This window comes from Mobula birostris, chromosome 12 (assembly GCF_030028105.1).
Source record: "Mobula birostris isolate sMobBir1 chromosome 12, sMobBir1.hap1, whole genome shotgun sequence".
In the NCBI taxonomy this organism is placed as follows: Eukaryota; Metazoa; Chordata; class Chondrichthyes; order Myliobatiformes; family Myliobatidae; genus Mobula; species Mobula birostris.
In genome coordinates this window covers 83386252-83406577 of record NC_092381.1, presented here as the reverse complement: position 1 = coordinate 83406577, position 20326 = coordinate 83386252, and the positions used below count along the sequence as shown (strand labels likewise).

Here is a 20326-nt window from a genome sequence, read left to right as displayed (position 1 = left end):
AGCCAAATAGCCAACAAGATTATAACAGACAAATGATAATATTGGAAAAGTGGAGGAATGAGGAGTGGTGGAATATGATGTGACTAAATTCCATCTGGATTATTTTATAAATTGCCCAAATGAACAGGGAAAAATGTTGGAAGAATCTTAAAAGTAAACCGGAAACAAATATTTGATCAACTTGCTCTTGAGCACTTTCTGTTGTGGACGATCACCTCATGCACAGTATCAGAGAGATGGGAGAAACAGGGGTCGCTCAAGTCAAAGATGCCGCTTCATTAAATGTGAAGATTTTTGCCATGTAAAATACTCCATCCACAGTATTCAGCAATATGAAAACATTTCAGAGCTTATTTTATTAGTTATGTAACCAAACCAAATTAATTGTAAATAAGATCATACATCTTTAATAGTGCGCTAACGCTGTACAAATGAAAAAATTAAAGTATAATCTTTCTATACCAATATGGCTGTTAACTTCTGTACAATGCCAAACGAATACACAGTACAGATGGAATACAAAACTCAAAAACCAGACATCACAGCCGAGTTTTCGAAGAAAGCAAATAAAACTGACCGTCAAAACACATGACTGACGGAAAGCAATTTTTTCAGCAGTGTAGCCTTTCCAGTGCCACAAATCATGTGACAAAAATATACACATCAATAAATCATTCTGTCAGCTCAGGCTTTGTGCCAAGATTTCTAGATACCAATAACAGCAATCCTCTATTGTTTTGTACCTTATCAGAATCTATTTTTTTCCAATTTAAACCTGGGTAAGTTTGCTGTAATAAAAACAGCTGTGCTTTTAGCACAGTCCCTCATTAATGATTGATAAGCAAATAAAGATATCTTACATTCACATGGTATAATACAGTACATCCTACAACTAAAATACTAGCATATAATCAAAAAAGGCAATATTAGACTTGTGATTAAAATGGTTTGCATAAACAATTGGAAATTAATAGGCTCAAAACCTCATTCACTGTAAGTGAATCAATTTGTCTTTTCTGTAATTAAGCTCATGAATATCTTTTTAAATGATAGTTTTTAAATAAGGATTAAATCATTACCATAAAACCTGTAAAATTGGTTAGCTTTCATTCACTGGCTTATCCAGGTTTACGTATTTTCAGTGATTATCTTAAGAAAAAGTAATGTCACACAAGTCAGACATTGCCTCTTCAAATCTTCAAGATTCAAATGTCAACACTAAATGTTCAGTCAAGGATTAGTTTACACATCTGGGTTTCTCTTGCTCAACATAATGATCCATCTGATTTCTGCGTATCTTAGGCTAGTTCAGCTTTCACTTGACTACTTCACATCTCATTTTGTTATAAAAGAAATTTCACGTTTGAGCTCTATATTTCTGCTCTCATCTCATAGAGAAGAGCACCCATTACACCCATAAGATACTCATGACACCCACTATGTTTATCAGCAATTTATGATTTTGTTTCTTCTGTTTTTACTGCTTGAGGTTTGATTGGTCCAGTTCGAACAGGTTTTGACACAACAGCTTGACTTGAGGCTGGTTTTTCTTCGACTTTCTCTTCTCTTGTACTTGAAATGCCTGTTCCACTCTCCGTAGGTTTATTCGCACTGCTGTCATTTTTGTGAGGCTTGCTCACTTGCTGCTTTATTTGCTGCTGCTGGTCAGAGAAGAACTTGTGGGTAGATTGAAGCACCTCAGCACGCTGCTTAGCCTTAACACAAAAAGAATGATAACTTTGTTGTTTCTTTTGACAATAGCTTGAAGCATATACAAAAATATGCAATGCAGAGATGGGAAATGTTAAAAAAAAACTTCTAATGGTGTGTGGAAACATTTAACTGGCAAAATTATTAATTTCAGCAGCCTTTCCTCTCTCAAATGCTATCCTCCACAGACACACAAAAAAACGATAATTTATCCAGGAAAGTCGCTGTGGATTTCTTATGTCTGTTTCGTGAGGCCTGCTGCTTGATTTGCAACATTATTTCTTTGTTTTAATTTCTGAGGGGCACGATGGGTGCAGATGTTTTCAAACCTCTGTTACAAAAGGTAACTAGACCTAATCAAAGCTAAATCTCAAATGAATTTGTTGCATTTTGCTTATTTTTCATTTCATAGATTTTAATCACTTCTGTCTTTGAAAATTAACAAATGGACTGTGAAAACCCTATTGGCACAGTAAGGTTAATATCATGCATTATCCCCCAGTGCCAATAGTAATAAGGTAATTTCACTATCTGGAAAGTGAATTAAGAACTGCAGTCAAGGCCAGGTCCATTGCAATATTAGTTAATTTTTTTCCCCCCGGAGGTTTCAAAGAAAGTAGCGTGTGCAATACATTGCTATAGTTCAATTAAGAGATACAGTAAGCCACACTTCATTTCCTCATTAAAACTAGTTTCATTTTGTGTCAAGGTTTAAAATATTTATAACTTTCACAAAACTGCCAACAATGCTAACCTTCAAATCCTGTTCAGCCATCATTGCAGCTTGGGCCTGGTTTCCACGGATGCCCTGAGTATGGCCTGAAGGTACCCTTGGTGTATGTTGAGGACGAGTTTGGCAGATGATACCTGTGGTCATTTGAGATTGCATCTGATTTGTCAGAGGCAGTGGAGGCCTCTGAACAGGAGCTGAAAAGGTGTTTCCATGAGGTCTCACCAATGGAGGGACCAAGTTAGGTTGGGAAAGCATCTGGTGAAAACAATTAGAATGAAGTGTAATTCCCAATTGGATCTACATGGTACTGAGCTGTACTGCAATCAGCATTATCATTTTAACACAAGTGGGAAGCCACATAGATGATACCAAAATTGAAGACCAAGCAGGAATTCTTGCATCTGATGCATTTTACTCAAGATCGAGAATTCACTGTCACAGGCTTGGAGGCCAAGTCATTGGGCATATTTAAAGGGTAGGTTGATAGGTTCTTGATTAGCCAGGGCATTAAAGTTTGTGGGGAAAAGACAAGAGAATGGGGTTGAGAGGGATAATAAATCAGCCATGACAGATGGCAGAGCAGACTGGATGGACTAAATAGCCTAATTCTGCTCCTGTGTGTCATGGAGAAGTGGAAGTGGCAACAATGGTAACTTTGCAGTAGTTAATGCTTCCAAACTTGCATATGGCAAGAGGTGGTGAATCAATTAGGGCCATGGCTCCTGAACACTGCTATAAAGCAAAAGCAAAATTTGTGAAACTTCAGAGCTAATATGTAGATCGCAACTTCCAGAGGGTTGGAAAATCGCAAATGTCATTCCACTCTTTAAGGGAGGGAAGAAAAGACAGGAAATTATACACTAGTTAGTCTGACTTCAGTGGTTGGTAAGATGCCATTATTAAAAATGAGGTTTCAGGGTATTTAGAGGCACACGATAAAATAGGCCAAAATTCAGCATGGTTTCCATAAAGGGAAATCTTGCCTGGCAAATCTGTTGAAATTCTCTGAGGAAGTAACAAGCAGGATAGACAAGATTAGAGCCTATGGTATAACAAGGAAGATACCAGTATGGACAGAAGATTAGCTGAGCAGCAGAGGACAGACTGGGAATAAAGGGGGCCTTTTCTCGTTGGCTGCTAGTGACTAGTGGTGTTCCACGTGGTTCAGTGCTGGGTCTGCTACTTTTCACATTATATGTCATTGGCATGGAATGACAGAATTGATAGCTTTGTGGCCCAGTTTGCAGACAATACAAAGATTGGTTGAGGGGTAGGTGGTGTTGAGGAAACAAGGAGTCTGCAAAAGGACTAGGACAGATTAGGACAACAGGCAATGAAGTGGCAGATAGAATACAGTGTAGGGATGTGTATGGTCACGTACTTTCGTAGAAGGATTAAAGGCATAGAATATTGTATAAATGGGGAGCAAATTCACATATCGGAGTTGCAAATAGGCTTGAGTCCTAGTGCAGGGTTAACTTGTAGGTTGAGTTGGTAGTAATGAAGGCAAACAATGTTTGCATTTATTTTCAGAGTAGAATATAATGGCAAGGATGTAGTGTAATGCTAAGGCTTTAGAAGGTTAACGTTTGATGGCTCTGGGCCTGTACTCACTGGAGTTGAGAAGAATGAGGGAGAACGTTGAAAAGGCCTAGACAGAATGAGCATACAGAGGATGTTTCCAATAGTGGGACAGCATGACCAGAGACTCAGAATAGAAGGATACCCCCTTAAAACAGATGTCTGTGTCTGGTGGTCTATTTTTAATTATTGGAACATGGGCATGGCCAGCAAATACAGAATTTATTGCTTACCCCTTTGAAAAGACGATCCAAGGCATCTATTTGAATTGTTGTAACTTGTGCGCATTTGCCGAAGTATTTCCAAAACATTTACAATGACAATCAGCAGATTAAAACTCTTAAGTCAATATTTAATTAACAAAACATAAGCTTAAGAGTTTCAATTTTTAAGGAATAAAGCTGTACAAACAGATGAGGTACAGAAATATATACTAAGACAAAATAGTTCATAGAAAGAGGAAAATAAGGAAACTAAACAGAATGATTTTGAGGGTTAAATTCTATCCCAAGCAACCATTTATTGACTGACTGGCAGTCTTTACTTAAAGGTATATTTTCAAAAAAAAAAAATCCAGTCATGAATTTTCTTTCTCATGGCAGAGTAAAAAGCAAAAGTGGAAAGACTACTCAATAAACGAAGGAAAATGTAAAGACAGCAGCTGATGCTCTAGCCGGCACTTTAAACTCGTACCTGTGGTGGGAACTGTGGTGGGAAAGGCTGGGCAATCCGAACTCCAGCAGAAGAAAATTGTTTCTGATAGACCATGTTGTTGATCTTGCTAGTCTGGCTGTTTGGACTTGTGGAGCTAGCTCTAAAAGTGAAAATTCAATCACAAAACATGCTGTGTTAACCAAAACAAATTCTATTTGACTTCTGTAGCATGACCAAATGAATTGAAACAATTCTGTCAAATACAAGGACTAAGTTTGCAACTCCAATACAGCTATTTTAAAAACATGGTCATCTGTACAGTAACTACCAGACCTCTTGACCTTCACAATCAGCCAGATCTTCTCCAATATAAACACAAATGCGGGGTTATGTATGTATATTCCTAATGTGCATCAGATTTATACCAGCAGAAGCATGGGAGCAGATTTCCCAGATTGAGGGTGGGAACATGGGTCCACTAAAGGAACAGATCGTTGCCACAGTGGACTTTGCAGGAGTAGTAGCCATAGCAACAGGGTAAGAGATGGTACTGCTGACTTCGAATGACACCACCACTGGGATGCAAGACTCTGGCAGAGATACATGGGTATGTTGCACACTGGTGCTGACTTCTGAGCTGAAGATTGGCTCCATTGCAAATATCAAAAATCTGGTAGATGTGGGAATTAAACCATAATAATTAATCTTCAAAAGGTAATAATGTGCTTGGAAAAATACATTTAGTCATTTGTTAAACTTCATCACTACAACTTGCTTGAAAGCACGTAACACATCCCATGAAACTAGGCATTGTGTGGATAAAGTTACAGGAATACAAAGCAGTTGATTTCAAAAGGCAGGCAAATATTGAGAATGCCACCTTTAGATCCAACACTGCAAATTCTAACAAAAATTCTCCACACTTACGTAGAACCTTTTATAGAGAAAAACACGATCAAGGATTTTACAGGTAGCATGGCAGGATATGTTAGCACAAGACAGGATATTAGATCAGTGATTGAAAGTTTAAATGAAAAAAAGACAGCCAGCATTCTGACAAGGTTGAAGAACCGTGAAATGTTCCAGAACCAGGGGAACAAGACTTAGAAACACCAGGATATTTAGGGGACGCAAAGTCATTTTAGTTCAGCTAAGAATAAAGACTGCAGCATTTCAGATAAGCTGATTGGAGAGTGGAAGACAGCATATCTGCCAGCTGGAACAGTCAGCAGAAGGATGAAAAGCATTCAGCAGCAGGCAAAATTAAGTTAGAAGCTGACAGTCTTTGTGAAGGGGACAGAACCTTTGTTAAGGTCAGAAATACCAAGAGTATGGCAAAGACATTCAAACCTTAGCCCAGCCAAGAAAGTGCTTTGAATTGACAGCAAGTGGGTTTGTTTATTTCCGGCTAGTGGAAATTGGAACAGATTCAGAACTAAATATATGAAAAGAATTTTTATGCAGAGGAAATGGAGTGGCAGTATTATCACAGTGCTAAGTGTTATATCATTATCTCTCGATCAGAAAGAACTTACCTGAATGGACTCGATGTTGGTGTAATACTCCGTACACTGATTGGTGGTGTACCTGGTTTCACATCCACACTACATCCATAAGGCTTTAGATCCATCTCTGCCATCTGAAACATGCAGAATTTTCACTTACATGAATACATTATAATCAAACTATTGCAAGGTACTTGTTTTCCTCAAAAATGCTATGTAAAATTAACATTAAAACTCTTAGAATATGATTTTTCCAGATTACATTTTACAAATTTAAAATAATCTGAACAACTCTTCATTTCTATACCTTCCCTGGTGCAGAAATCATGCCAGCCTGTGTCCCTGTTGCAATAAGGCCCCTAAAGGGTTGGTTGATCTGTGTAGGTCTACTGAGGTTGTGAGGCTGGGCCTGTGCTGGATTGTGTTGTAGAGGTTGCATGGATTGAGGTAAAGCAATCAAGGGCTGTCCTGCAGATCCAAAATTTGGTAAGGACAGCTGTGAACCTGGAAGGGGCAATGTCACCTGGGGATACAAATGAAAACAATTAACAATAGAATTAAAAAGATCTTGAACTTTTAAGAATGGGGTGCCAAGGTAGTATAGCGGTTAGCGCAATGCTATTGTAGCTCAGGTGAGGTTTGGAGTTCAATCCCAGCGTCCTCTGTAAGGAGTCTGTACGTCCTCCCTGTGGAGTGTATGAGATTTCTCCAGGTGCTCTGGTTTCCTCCCATAGTCCAAAGACATACTGATTAATAGGTCACTCTAAAACTGCCCCATTATTAGGTTCAGGTTACACTGGGGTTGTCGGAGGTTACTGGGCAGTGCAGCTCAAAGGGCTTGAAGGGCCTATTCTGCTCCGTATCTCTAAATAAAAATAAACAACTTTTGACTGTCCCAAAAATTTTTAGAATAATCTTCCGCTTCACTTGAGAGGTGACAATTGAAAAGCTAATATTCATTTAGCTCAGGCACTTCCCCAAGGGAAAACGGGAAATTCAGGGGCCCAGTTCAGTGGCTTTAGCAGTGAGTCTCTTTACTAACCACTGAATGCATTGGGAGCATGTGTCCAACCAGTCCTCCCACTTGGAGGTACACAGATCTGAGATGAGAGCAAAAAGAAAACTGAAGGAAGTTAATTATCACAATGCAGACTATGAAAAGTTCCAGTCAACTTAAAAAGGTTAAGTACAACCCCCTTATAAAACATTTTGATTAATTTAAACATAAAACAAGACACCCAAAACTTTTTTTTACCTGTTGAAGAGCAGCATTGGGTGACTGAGCTGTGCTATAGTAGTTACTTTGGCCAGGTTGTTGAACCTGACCTGTAAAAAGGTTGGATGGCTGAGTTAGACCCGGCCTTGCCTACACAGAAACATGTAGTTCAAGTTAATGTCAAGCACACTGGCAGAAGGAATATCTAAACAGTACAGATTTTACGATTCAGTAGTTAAAAGGGAACTCCACTCTATTTTGAAACTGGAAAGCTTCTTATAAGCTACTCACCACTACAATCCTGGAGAAATTCAGCTTGTATTATGTTAAAATGGCTGAACAGGAATCAAGTTTTTCAGTAAATTATGGGAGTCCTAGAGCAGGATTCCCTAAAAGTTAACCTACAGGTTGAGTCGGTAGTGTCGGTGGTAAGGAAAGCCAATGCAATATTAGCATTCATCTCCAGAGGGTTACCTTACAAAGCAAGGATGTAATGCTAAGGCTTTATAAGGCATTGGTCAGGCTATATTTGGAGCACTGAGGGAAAGTTTGTATCTAGTATCTAAGGATATGCTGGCATTAGAGGCAGTCCAGAGGAGGCATTTGAGAATGAAAGGGTTAACATATGAGGAGTGTTTGATGGTTTTGGGCATTAGTCATTGTTCAGAAGAATGGGATGGAGGGGAGATGAAACTCATTGAAACCCACCAAATACTGAAATATGTAGATAGACTGGACATGAAGATGTTGTTTCCAACCGTGAAAGAATCTATGACCAGAGGGCAAATAACTATAAAGGGCAATTGAGTATACTTATAGCAGAGTTTGATTGGATCCTGATTCGTAAGGCTGTCAAAGGGTATAGGTAGAAGGCAGGAAAATAAGTTGAGAGGGAAAATAAGTCAGCCATAATTGAATGGTGAAGCAGGCTCAAAGGGCCAAAAAGTCTAATACTGCTCCTATGTTTTATAGTCTTGTGAATGGAAGTGAAAATAAGCACTGGAAAAATAAAACTTCAAGATGGTTTTAGTTCTTTATAAAAGTAAACTTTGTTGGGGAAACAGGTCATTAAGTAATTAATATACAACGAAGAATTATTACAAGCTGAATAGCTCAAAAATAAAGCATGTACTAGGAGAAGCAGGATAAGTGCCTTCACTGGTGAATAACATACTAGAACGTATTAATTTTTTGAGTAGAGTCACAAGCGTGCAAATTGGGCAGCATACTGCCCCTGAAGGTATATCCAACCTAATTTACTTTAGTTTATGTTTTCATACAGGGTTAAAACCAAAGCCACAAAAATTAAACTAACAATTTAATAAGTTTTCTATTATCAGCAATGCAGAAAATGTATATGTTGCTTACTTTTTAAAAATATTTCTTTAGAGGGAGTACTTACTTTCCTATGAAAATGTTGAAAGGTTTGGTAGCATATATTGTAGTTGCCTGCATCGGCTTCTCCTGTTCTCAGACCCTGCACATGCCACTGATTAGAGTTCCCCTTTAAAAGCAGACCCATGCAACACTTTTGATAACTGTAGACTGAAAATGTTTACAATGCAAACAATATTACCCTTAGTTTCCTTAACTAATATGGAAATAATTTATACATACCTGTATCAGATGGGTATCTAGAAGTTGAGAACCACCAAGACCAGAGCCTTGACTTAAAGTGTGGTCATAAAGGATAGGAATGGGCTGTGCATTGGATGTTTGCTGAAATGCCAGGCCAGACTGGGCTTTGGCTAAATCCTGGGCTTGAACTGCCGAAAAATTGTGCAAGGCAGTACCTGAAAGAACTACAGGGGATGGTTGGGAGAGGTTGTTTTGCAGGAAAGCCTGTTGAGTCCTGTAAGTTGAAACATTCAGAAGTCAGCCAACAAAACTACTACATTAGGAAGATAATGACAATGTGAAATTAATTCCTCAGTTATCAATAGACTTGAAAACCAAGTACTTATATTTAATAATCTTTGAAAAATTATACACATTTTCAAACAAAATATATCAGTAAAATCCAGGCTGGATCACCCTACACATCAGTTTTTTTTAAAGCGTGTCGCACCAGACAGTCAGCCATTCATGTCTGGTGCGTGGTGTCAGGATTGGTCTCCTTTCGGATTAACCGGGTCACGTTATGAATGTTCCTGACTCGACCCTTTTCGTTTTACAAGGCTGAGTGGCTAGCTCGATGCCCAACCCGCCACGGATAGAAAGCGTGCTCGGGGGGGGGGGGGGGCCAACTTAGATTTGAACTTGGGACCCTTTGCTCTGGAATCCGGCACTGATGCCATTGTGCCACCAGCCGACCACACACAGAAGTAACTAGTTATAATACAAACCAAAGTGTTAAGCTGGTTAATTCAACTGATAGAAACTTTTATTCAATGGGAATTTTCAATGCTCCAAATATTAGTGGATTAAACTGATATCTGAATTATGCTCTTGATATCAAAAACAAACATGCATATTTTGCATAATGATTTGGCAGCAGCTTTACCTAAAAGGTTGCAGGGATGTGCTGAACATTTCCTGGGCTTGTGAAACAGAAGGGCCTCCTCCTAAGCTTAGCTGAGCCTGAGGTTGTCCAGGAATTGGTGCATATATAGGTATGGAGATCTGCTGGACTGCAGTTGGCTAAAGCAAAAGATGAAAGAAAAACGGTAATTTTCCTTGAACTCGCATCTTTCCATATAAAAGATCTCACCAGAAACGCTGACACAATTGCATTAGGTACAGTCAAGCTATGTGATGCGCATGGCTCAACACAGTGATAGTGTTACTGGACGTGTATCTAGAAATCCAGACTACTCAGCGGGGGCAATGTTTTAATTCCAGAATCACGATTGCAGGTTTAAAGTTGGGATAATAAACTTAATTCAAAACTAGACTGCTGGAAAAATCCATGTGTTTCACAAATATCTTTTCTGCCCTCAAGGAAGGAAATCTGACAACCTGGCCTGATCTAGACTAATTGCAACTTCACACACAATTTTGCTGGCTGTTTTAGAGCTCAATTAAATGCCAAAGCAGCAAATAGGGACTGACAATAAATGGCAATCCTGCAAGCAATATCCACATCCCTTGAACAAATAGCAATACTCTGCGTCATGGAGCTAAGCTTCATTTCAGGACAGTTCTTATATCAGATCTGCTCCAATGGTAACTTGTATAATTTTACCAAAGTTCTACCTTTACAGTTAGTTATACCTGCTGACTTTCCTGGGAAGCATACTTTCATTCATTATCAGATATACAGAAAGCTCTTTAAATGGTGTGGTTTGAGAAGAACTGCACACCAAGTTTCCATAACTATTACTAGAGAATGACAGAATTAAGTAAAAAGAGATCCACACAAAATTGAAATATTAATTTCAAGTGAGAATTAATTTATTACAAAGCTGTTTTGGATGCTGTGAAATATAAAACATTGCAGAGGAATCATGCAGCAATTACAAATACAATATACAGTGGATTCTATCTATTCCACCATTTCATCCATTCTCTCAAATGTTTGTTTTGGCTATACAAAGTTACATTTCAGATTACTTCCATATGATATTGGTAAAAATTCTTGGTTTTTCATTACTATTATATTGACTTTTCAAACTAAATTGTCCTGAATTTGCCCAAATGGTTCTGCTCATTTATTACTTCATTTTAAATCTTCATTTCAAGAGAAATAAATTTACCATGATGAGAACATTTTGTAGAGTTCCACTTGTCAGACGTAATAGAAATGGTAATTTATTCACATACATATGCATTAGAACATGCTGCCAATACTGCAAATCATTCCCTTGAAGAATGATGCCCAAATGAAATGTCTTCTAATCATGGGATTTGAGAAGGACAAACTCAAAATTCAGTTAATGTCAGGTTGTTTCCTTTGGAAGACAGGAAATTCAATAGCTTACCCAAATTGATTTTCATAAGCAATCAGACAAAATTCTGAAGGAGGCAAATCTTACTTGAGAAGGTCCTGCCTGGAAGCCTTGCTGTTGTGCCAGAGTTGGAGGAGCCAAGCGAGGATGCTGTGTGTTGAACAAATGGCTGGTATCCATGTAGAAGGTTGGGATCTGCGCTGCAGGCTCTTTAAGTTAAAAAGATTTTCTTTATGACTTCTGCACTTTAATCATAAAGGAATGAAACAAAACTCATTTGAAAATAAGATATCCGAAATACTATAAGGTACAAATTTGCTCTTGGTCTCATGCCAGATATGTACATCTATAGCTGTGTATCATATTTTGTTTTTGAAATTTATTCCCATTCAATTTCATAACCACGTTTAATACAGTAAATGAGCTTTAAATTCAATGACTGAATCAGTCAAGATGACAATGCTCAATGAAAAACTGATCCAGGCCATAACTTTGAGGGGGACCTAAAATCAAAACTTTGCACAAACTAAAAAGTGATTAGCATGCTGATTAACAACTTTCCCCACTACTCAGTTTTTAGGTTATACTGTAACATAACAACTGATATGTGAGCAATTGTCGAAGACCAACATTTCATAGAGACAATTGTACATTTCATAAACTAGTGTTCCCCAATTTGACATTAGTATGAAAGGCCAATGAATCATGGGGATTTGCAAAGTACAAAAGCTGTTAATTTCCTGGAGTAGCTAATAAATATTTCAAACTGGATCTATGCCATTCTTTGTAGCGTTTGAGTCACAAGGACCTGTTAGTCCACCCTGACAGTATTTAGCTACTTTTTAAATGAAAATCCATTTACTATTTACTTTAAAAGCTCCAGTTTCAAGCCAAATACCACAAACTTAGATCATAACATACCTGCTGCAGATTGGGAGACATACACCTGAGGATTCTGTTGTTGCTGGGGTAGAAGAGATGTTACACAGCCTATCTGAGAGAAATGACTTGCAGGTGCCATATTGCTGGTCTGCAGTTGCTGAGGTTTGACTTTACAAATATTGGGTGGGTCAGAAGTGGAGGTTGCTTTAGTACTCAGTGAGGAGGTAGTGTACGTCCCTGATCCTGCTGACAGCAAAGACGACCATAAGTACAACAAATCCATGCTGGTCTACACTCAGCAATTAACAACATTTATGGAAGCTATTATTTGAAACAATGCTAAAGCATGCCTTATAATATGCAAACCTTATTGGAAATTAGTTCCAAGAAAACAATCATTTTGAATTTAATTTCTTTAATATTCTCTAAAGGTTAAGAACCTTTGCTTTATATTCAATAAACTAGAATAATTAAACCATCTCACCGCTTTACAGATAAACTAATGAAAACAGGAGTGATCTGCAGTTCACCATATAATAAAATAATATTCTAAAAGTGCTACTAGTTTGCAGTTACCTGATAGGGATGTAGTGGGTGTGACTGAAGCTACTGGAATTGGAGGCATGGAAGCACTGGAGAAGGAACTGTAAGTGCTACTGCTCCCTCCATTACTGCTACTGATTGCTGATGCTGTCGAGGTCACTGGAGAGCTTTTATCTCCTACGTTTGGCGAGTTCTCCCAGGCCTTCCGTGCGCATTCCATCTTAAACAGAAAGAAAAGTCCATTTGTTTTGCTGTGTTCAAGGTCAGATTTCACTTAGCTGTAATCGATTTCACAATCCCATTTTAATATCCAGCATCCCAAATCATAACCTGCTCATAAACAAGACCAGACAAAAATGATTTAAAATAGGTTGATGATAACAGGTATCGAGATGTTATGCAACAAAATAGGATATCTTGTGTACAAAAAAAAAAATTAGCCTGCCTTTAAAATCTCCATGTTATTCCTAAACCTTTTGTAAGTGTTAGTATAATATGGAATAATAGCTAGTGGTGAGAGAACTCTGGCAATGATAATTTACATCACTACAATGTACTTCAAAAACAATGATAGTCTAAAAAAAAGCACCATGTTAAATGCACCATCGTTAATGCTGGATTATTTCAATTAAATTAAGCTAACATTTATTACAAGCTTAAAGCTCAATATTTTGAGTTTTCAAACTGTACAGTCATTTAAAAGTACTTTAGAAGACTAAACTTCAAATATATGTAACAGAACTTGTTTTAAAACTGTGACCTAGAAAGTCAAATTAGAAAAAAAATTACTTACCTTTTCAATATGGTTTTTGCTTTTTTCTAAATTTATTCTTCACAAAACTAAACAGATCACCACCACCCCAGTGTCCTCACCATCATGGGACAATGCTACTTAATGTGCATAAGGAATGGTATATTTGTATATAGCCACTTTGCCCACGGCCTGAGTCAGTGCATGCAAAATTAAACAAGTTCCTTTGGTAGGGTAGTATTTGTTTTGATGGCAGAGGATTTTCCTGCAGGGCACAGAATGAATGACACTTCCCCTTCATTCAAAATGTTGGCACTCAAGGTATTGAATAAGTTATGCAAAAAGCTGTACTATGGTTGTTTTTGTAAACACTTTTTGTAAAGCAGTAGTGATAGACTTTGCTACAATTAAAATCAAGGCATTAATACTGACAAGTATCACATTTTGATTAAAGAATTTAATACAAAAACAAATTACCAATATGATTGGAAACCAATGAGTAAAATATGATTAAAATCTGCAGATTATTTGTGTATGTGTTTTTTTAAACTTGCAAAATCTCAAAGCTAGATAATTCCTCACTCGTATTGTCTTTGGTGAGATTTTATTCTGTATTAGCTGGGTATAGGACAGGAAAGGAATCAAACCCTTAAATTGAGATCACAATAAATCAGCAATTAGGTACAACTGAGTGCAATTGTTAGATGTAAATAAAGGTTTATCTAGTCATCTTTCCCATCAGTATGGGGTTGGGGGAGAAGTTTTATCCATATTCAGAGATTAAAATAATAAGGAATTACATAAATTGATTAACATTTCATTGTTAGAATTATAGGATTCCCTACACTACTAAATGAGTAAAGGCACATCAATTTGAGATCTGAAACTAGCAGTTTTACTTTAACGGTGTACTCCATTTCCTTTGGATAGCCAATATAAAGTAGGCAGGAAAATCTGATTCAATATACACCATAGTATTAGTAATTAAAAGCTGGTGAGTTCAAATCCCAGCATGACAATCTACCACAATGTGGAAATCAGTGACTTGTAAACTGATCCCAAAAATGCAATTTTAAAGTTTGCCAAATTGTTACAAAACTCCATTTTACTAATCAGCTTCATAGAAGGGTCTCTGCCATTGCCATTCTGTTACATGGAAACAAAGTAGCTGTAGTCTCTCTTGGAATAAAATTTAGTAGGGAAACATTGCTTCGTTCATTAAGATTTGAAATGCATTACCTGATAGGATGATGAAACCAAAGGCAGCTGGACATGCACTTGAAGAGGTCTAATGCGCAGCATTTTTGAATAACTCTTTCATTTAGGTAGCAAAGGCATAACAATCTGAATGACTCATTCTTGCTATTCGATTTATTAAGAGGACAGATGGCTTTGTAAGAAGCTGAATGAACAACTGACAGCAAGCATTTCTCAACTGCAGTAACAGGTCAATTATAAATCAAATGCCAGCTTATTAAATCTGTCTCACTTTAATCAGACTACACCCACAGTACACTTAGCTTCTCCTTTACTATAAGCTATCCTAAAGTCACCTGATAACCTTTGGAAAAGTTAACCCATGAACAGAACAACTGATGTGTTCTAACAGTGGCGCATCCTATGATATTCTTTGAGGCAAAAGAGCAGCAAACTTAAAGGACTTTGTAGATGACTGTACAACACTTGCAACAACAGTTTAAATGAAATAGCAGCCTGGAATACTCATGGGCCTGAAGGTATACAAAATAGCTGTGCTTTGGATAAACTGCAGATTTGTGATCCTCAGTCATAAAGCATTACACCAGCAAAAATATTAAGGAGGAGCACTGTTACAGATCATGACAGTTTAATGGACATGGGATATTCAGGTAGAGGTGATGGAAGGTAAAATGTAGGGTAAAACGATGTACAAATGCATCACACCCAGCTCTCTCCCTGCATATCAAAATACCCCTAGAGGGATCAAGTACATACCTTGAGGGTGAAGTCGACAGTGGCGGGAGAGACTGGTGTCAGGTTGGAGCTCTGTTGTAGAGTCTCCCTCCTGGGGATGGGAAGGGTGTGGGGCAGGGGCACCTGAAATGCAGGCAACACACATCACACTCTCACTGGAACTAGAAAAACTACAGAATCCAAAAATGTTCAGAAAAATCCCATACATTTAACATTACTGCAAGTATTTTTGTCTATTTACACAAGAGGTCAGTGGCGATTCTAAACAACACAGGCTTCAGATAATTATAAATACATTAAGTTTCTGAAAAGGGCTTAGGGTGCAGGAAATTTTAAGTTGCATTTCACCTGGTCTAGTGCAAGCTATTCTTTAAATTAAGTGAACATATCAATTTTAAAGTTATGTGCGAACACAAGCCTCTGTTATGCGATTGTGCAGATAAACAGTTTGGATGTTCCCTTATAGAGAATAGTACAGCCGCTAACAGTAATACTTAACCTGGCAACAGGATCACCTACATGACACAGCTTTGCTTCAGTAATCTTCAGCAGGAAGCTCATTATTCAAAAAGTGTTTGTGAAATGGAATGGTACTTCAAAACATACAACAAGTGTTCTTTGTTGTGTTACTTACATTGCTTGCCAGGGAATCCTCTATTTTACTATTGCCAGTTGACACCGAATCTGGCAGTGATGAGGATGGAGCTGTATAATCAGTCATTGATTCCTAAGATTTAAAGTTGATGTATATTCAGAACTTTAAAGTACACATTTGCCGTCAAATCTAAAACACAAAGCATACTAACTGGTTTGTATTGTCCCAAATTATCTCCACACTTTGGAATCGAGACAGGTTATTTTGTGAACTAGAAAACATCTAACCTTTTAATATTTGTGCCCACTACGCCATGGAACATATGAAATTTAAATCATGTTTTTTTAAAATTTCATGTTTCTGACACCAAAAGGTTTAGGTTGGAATCCACCACAAATCTCTGGCATATAATTATAAAGAATAATATTCCTGACATTAGAAGGTAAAATACATTCAGTGGCCACTTTATTAGGTACACCTGCTCTTTAATGCAAATATTTAATTGATCATGTGACAGCAACTCATTGCATAAAAGCAAGCAGACATGGTCAGGAGATTCAATATTATTCAGACCAAAGATGAGAATGGGAAAGAATTATGATCGGGCATGTGACTTTGACCACATAATGATTGCTGCTGCTGATGGGGTGGTTTAAGTATCTCAAAAACTGCAGACCCCCTGGGATTTTCACAGCCTCTAGAGCAGCCTTTCTCAACCTTTTTGTCCTGGACGACCCCTTGAAATAACTTTCAGGTCTCAGGGAACCCCTGCATAAAAGTTATTATATCTACAGCTCATAGTACGTTAGTGTGATCAGTAAGTTGTAGATATAATAGTCCAAAATTAATTGTCAATGCTCTTTTGAGTAGAGAATGAATTTTTAGCTCTGCTTTCTTGAAATTAATCTGTCTTTCCCTTTCATAAATTTTAAAAACTCATAAGGCAAACATAATAAATTTCTCAATTCTGGGTCAAACTGAGATAAGCGCACACGGATTTCACGTTCAACTGAAATGAAATGATTTCTAACCTTGCTCTTGATGCTTGTTAAACAAGAAAAAGTTTGCTTATGCATGTAAAAAGTTGAAAACTGCAGCAAAATGTTCTTTGCATCCCTTATGAATAGCAGGATACTCTTCCTTCACAGAAATCCAGAATTTGTCCAGGGGCAGGTCAGTACATCTTATTTTGAATGCATGATCAGACTGCAGCTCACAAGGTTCTCCCTCTTCTCTTGCAGTCAAGTTCTCAGGATGAGCAGAAGATTCAGAGGAAGTGTCCCTCACCCAGTAAAACACTTGTGTTGAAAGGGAGAAAAAAACTGTTCAATTTTGATCTGCAGTTCTTCCAGGTGGCTTTCAATAAGATTAAAGACTTTCTGATATCCTTTCTCACTCTCAAGCCAAAGAAGCAGTGGAATCATTTCAAGATTTCCTTTTGCAACACGATTTTTCCGAAGATTCATTTTCCTTTTAAATCCAAAAACCTTGTCACTTGAAGTCAAAGCACTTTCTCTAGGGCCCTGCAGAGACGTGTTCAACCGGTTCAGGGGTAAGTTTTTAAAAAAAAACACAGACAGTGGTGAGTGCGTGGAATGGGCTGCCAGAGACTGCGATGGAGGCGGATACAATAGGGTCTTTTAAGAGACCCCTGGACAGGTATATGGAGCTCAGAAAAATAAGAGGGTTACGGGTAACCCTGAGTAATTTCTCAGGCACAGCTCAGGCATGTTCGGCATAGCTTTGTGGGCGAAGGGCCTGTATTGTGCTGTAGGTTTTCTATGTTCATATGATGAAAAATGTCCGTTAAGTATGCTAGTTTCAGCAGCCATTCTTCACCTTCAAAGCATTCAGCAAAATCTGGCCTATTTTCTTCACAAAGTACTCCTGTAATTCACCTTTCAGCTCAAACACCCTGTTGAGAACTCTTCCTTTACTAATCCACCAGATTACTGTGTGTAGCAGGAGATTGGTGTGTTCTTTGTTCAGGTTTTCAGTTTTTTAAAATGTTCTCTAGTGAACTGGTCTTAAAGCTACTAAATAACTTGCTTCCTGAGCCGTTTTACTGACCATGACTATTTTCAGAAGTTTTAATCTGTTTGTTTTGAGATTCCAATAGTTGTTTAAAATAATCAGCACTTTTGTGTCATATCGCTGTGATAAGTAGTTAAGTGTCTTTTCAATTCTGCTGGAGTCACTTCTGCATTTCCAAGTTGTTTGCCACAAACTAGGCTCAATGGAATAGGACAACTTGGATCACAAGTCCATGTAAAACTTGTTGATAAGTAGCTTTCATTGTAAAGATGGACTTTTTCTGTGTCTGCTGTTGCACTACTGCAATGAAATGACTCAGAAGATTGTAATTCTTCATTAACCTTATCAGAATTGTCCTTAGGTCTAGGACTAGAATCCTCCTCTTCCAAAAAAAAATTCAAATCACCACACTGGACTGTCTTTAGAATGAAAATATCCCTTCAGTTTTCTAATACACTGGTAATTTGTTTGCTCCCATAAGTCAGTTGGCGGTGTGTAACGGGAAGCTGGGGGAGTTAATTCAGGAGGGAGAGGCTGATATCACATCCCAAGCTGGGCTGGTCCATTCAATGTTCAGAAAACATACTTCACTCTTCTCTTCAACCTACCATCCTCCACTCTGCAATACAGTGCTAACCATCAGCCTGCTATCCTCCCCTCTGTGCTCACCAATTATCAACCTACCGCGCTCCCCTTCGGGCAACAGTGCTCACCAATTATCAACGGCCTCCCCTATCTCATGTCAAAAACTGAGAATGGACTTAACCAAATAAACACGGTCCTACTGTGCACTGCCATACTGGGCTGAGAGACCTCTAATGAGATTGCTATGTGGCTGCTCAGTCACTGCCCACCACTGCATTGCACATTGTCAAGTCCAAAAAACGATGTATTTTTTTTTAAAATAACCACGATATCTCACAAATGGTAGCCTGGCTGAGAAACCCTGCTCTCGAGTTTACAGAGAATGGTGCAAAAATATTTTTTAAAAATCCAGCGAGCAGCAGTACTGCAGGTGAAAATGCTTTGTTAATGAGAGAGGGATCAGAGGAGACTAACCAGACTGGTTCAAGTTTGGTCACTGACAGTAGTTTAGATACTCATTCAAGAAATCAGCCTTTCAGAAGAAATCTACATTCCCTTAAATTTTAACCTTGTGTCAAGTAGACACAGACAATTCGCAGTTCCAATTTTTTAAAAACAAGTATACAACCACAGTTTAAATCTGCACATACAGCACTGTAATGCATAAATACATTGTTTTTTTTAATAACCTTCTGAAATGCTTTACTTGTATGTGAAAGGCTGTCCCAGACTCCATGAAAAATTGCTAGATTCTTTAGTTAACGTACAAATAAAGAAACATTCAAATTACTTCCATGACATATTTTGATTTTTTCAGACATTGGTCAAGCACAAGTGCAGATTGTGGCCAGCTACTTTCCGTAATAGAGGGAAACAATAGATGAATACACCATGCATTAGAATGATTACACATCTCAAGGATATCTGAGACACCTGAGCAACAGGGCAAAGCCTTGTTACATCTACAACTCTAGACTTCAAGTGGCTCATCAATCACAACAGTCTAAGTATTTCAGTAAGCTGTCTGTGTTAGTTTTTAGAACACTGAGGCACACTGTTCATTACTTGGAGTGGATTAGGTATACCCAATGGTGTCAACATGATTGTTCTGATACGTCTAGAGTGCTAAGTGTAGTGGGTAGTACTTGTTGCTCTCACTTCCAGCTTCCACCTCTAGCTAGCAGTCTTGCAAAAAGGAGAACTGAATGTGCAAGTCTCCCTCTGTTAGTACATACTCTTTCCAACAGCAAACCCCATGTAGTGCCTCCTTGTGGGCGACACGTGGAAACTGAACTCCGTTAAGACACAAGCTGAACTACAAAGGACAGGGATGAAGTCTGGTCCCTGCACACGCCCTGGTGCTCATGAACCAGATCTCCAGCTATGGGTAAATAAATCCACTGCTTTGTGGGCAGCCTTGGACAGAAAAAGGCTATGTGACTAAACCCAGACAATAAATGCAGAGTGGAGCCCCCAAGGCAGCTGGATGTCTTTGAATATCCTTCTGGTAGCTCCTGCAACCAAGCTGGTGCCAAACATACTGCTACACAAGCTTTCCTTTGGCCTACACTGGTGAGGCCAAGAGGGGGCCTTGACAACTGGGCATCTCAGGATCTCCTTACCTTCCACCTAGGCTTGTGATGATAATCATCATCTCCCATTGTTCTTCAAGACTGACAGAAGCCAACCAACCATTA

The 20326-nt window shown here is 38.3% G+C and overlaps 1 protein-coding gene across 13 annotated transcripts in view; it reads right to left on the bottom strand.

Annotated features, from left to right (window-relative positions):
* Nucleotides 1-323: 323 nt before the first annotated feature.
* The window catches only part of prrc2c (proline-rich coiled-coil 2C), a 97328-nt gene continuing 77325 nt past the window's right edge, over nucleotides 324-20326 (bottom strand). For 5 of the 13 annotated variants that reach the window (XM_072274243.1, XM_072274247.1, XM_072274246.1 and 2 more), the window contains exons 23-36: nucleotides 16050-16142; nucleotides 15437-15538; nucleotides 12745-12931; nucleotides 12208-12414; nucleotides 11374-11495; nucleotides 9903-10039; nucleotides 9017-9251; nucleotides 8802-8903; nucleotides 7439-7549; nucleotides 6491-6706; nucleotides 6214-6317; nucleotides 4718-4838; nucleotides 2465-2698; nucleotides 324-1715 (exon numbers count right to left, since the gene is read on the bottom strand). In XM_072274243.1, the coding sequence (XP_072130344.1) occupies nucleotides 1455-1715; nucleotides 2465-2698; nucleotides 4718-4838; nucleotides 6214-6317; nucleotides 6491-6706; nucleotides 7439-7549; nucleotides 8802-8903; nucleotides 9017-9251; nucleotides 9903-10039; nucleotides 11374-11495; nucleotides 12208-12414; nucleotides 12745-12931; nucleotides 15437-15538; nucleotides 16050-16142 (2232 nt within the window). In that variant the 3' untranslated portion in view covers nucleotides 324-1454. The remainder of the gene's footprint in view (nucleotides 1716-2464; nucleotides 2699-4717; nucleotides 4839-6213; nucleotides 6318-6490; nucleotides 6707-7438; nucleotides 7550-8801; nucleotides 8904-9016; nucleotides 9252-9902; nucleotides 10040-11373; nucleotides 11496-12207; nucleotides 12415-12744; nucleotides 12932-15436; nucleotides 15539-16049; nucleotides 16143-20326) is intronic. The other 8 variants (XM_072274244.1, XM_072274255.1, XM_072274251.1 and 5 more) reach the window with 6 other exon arrangements.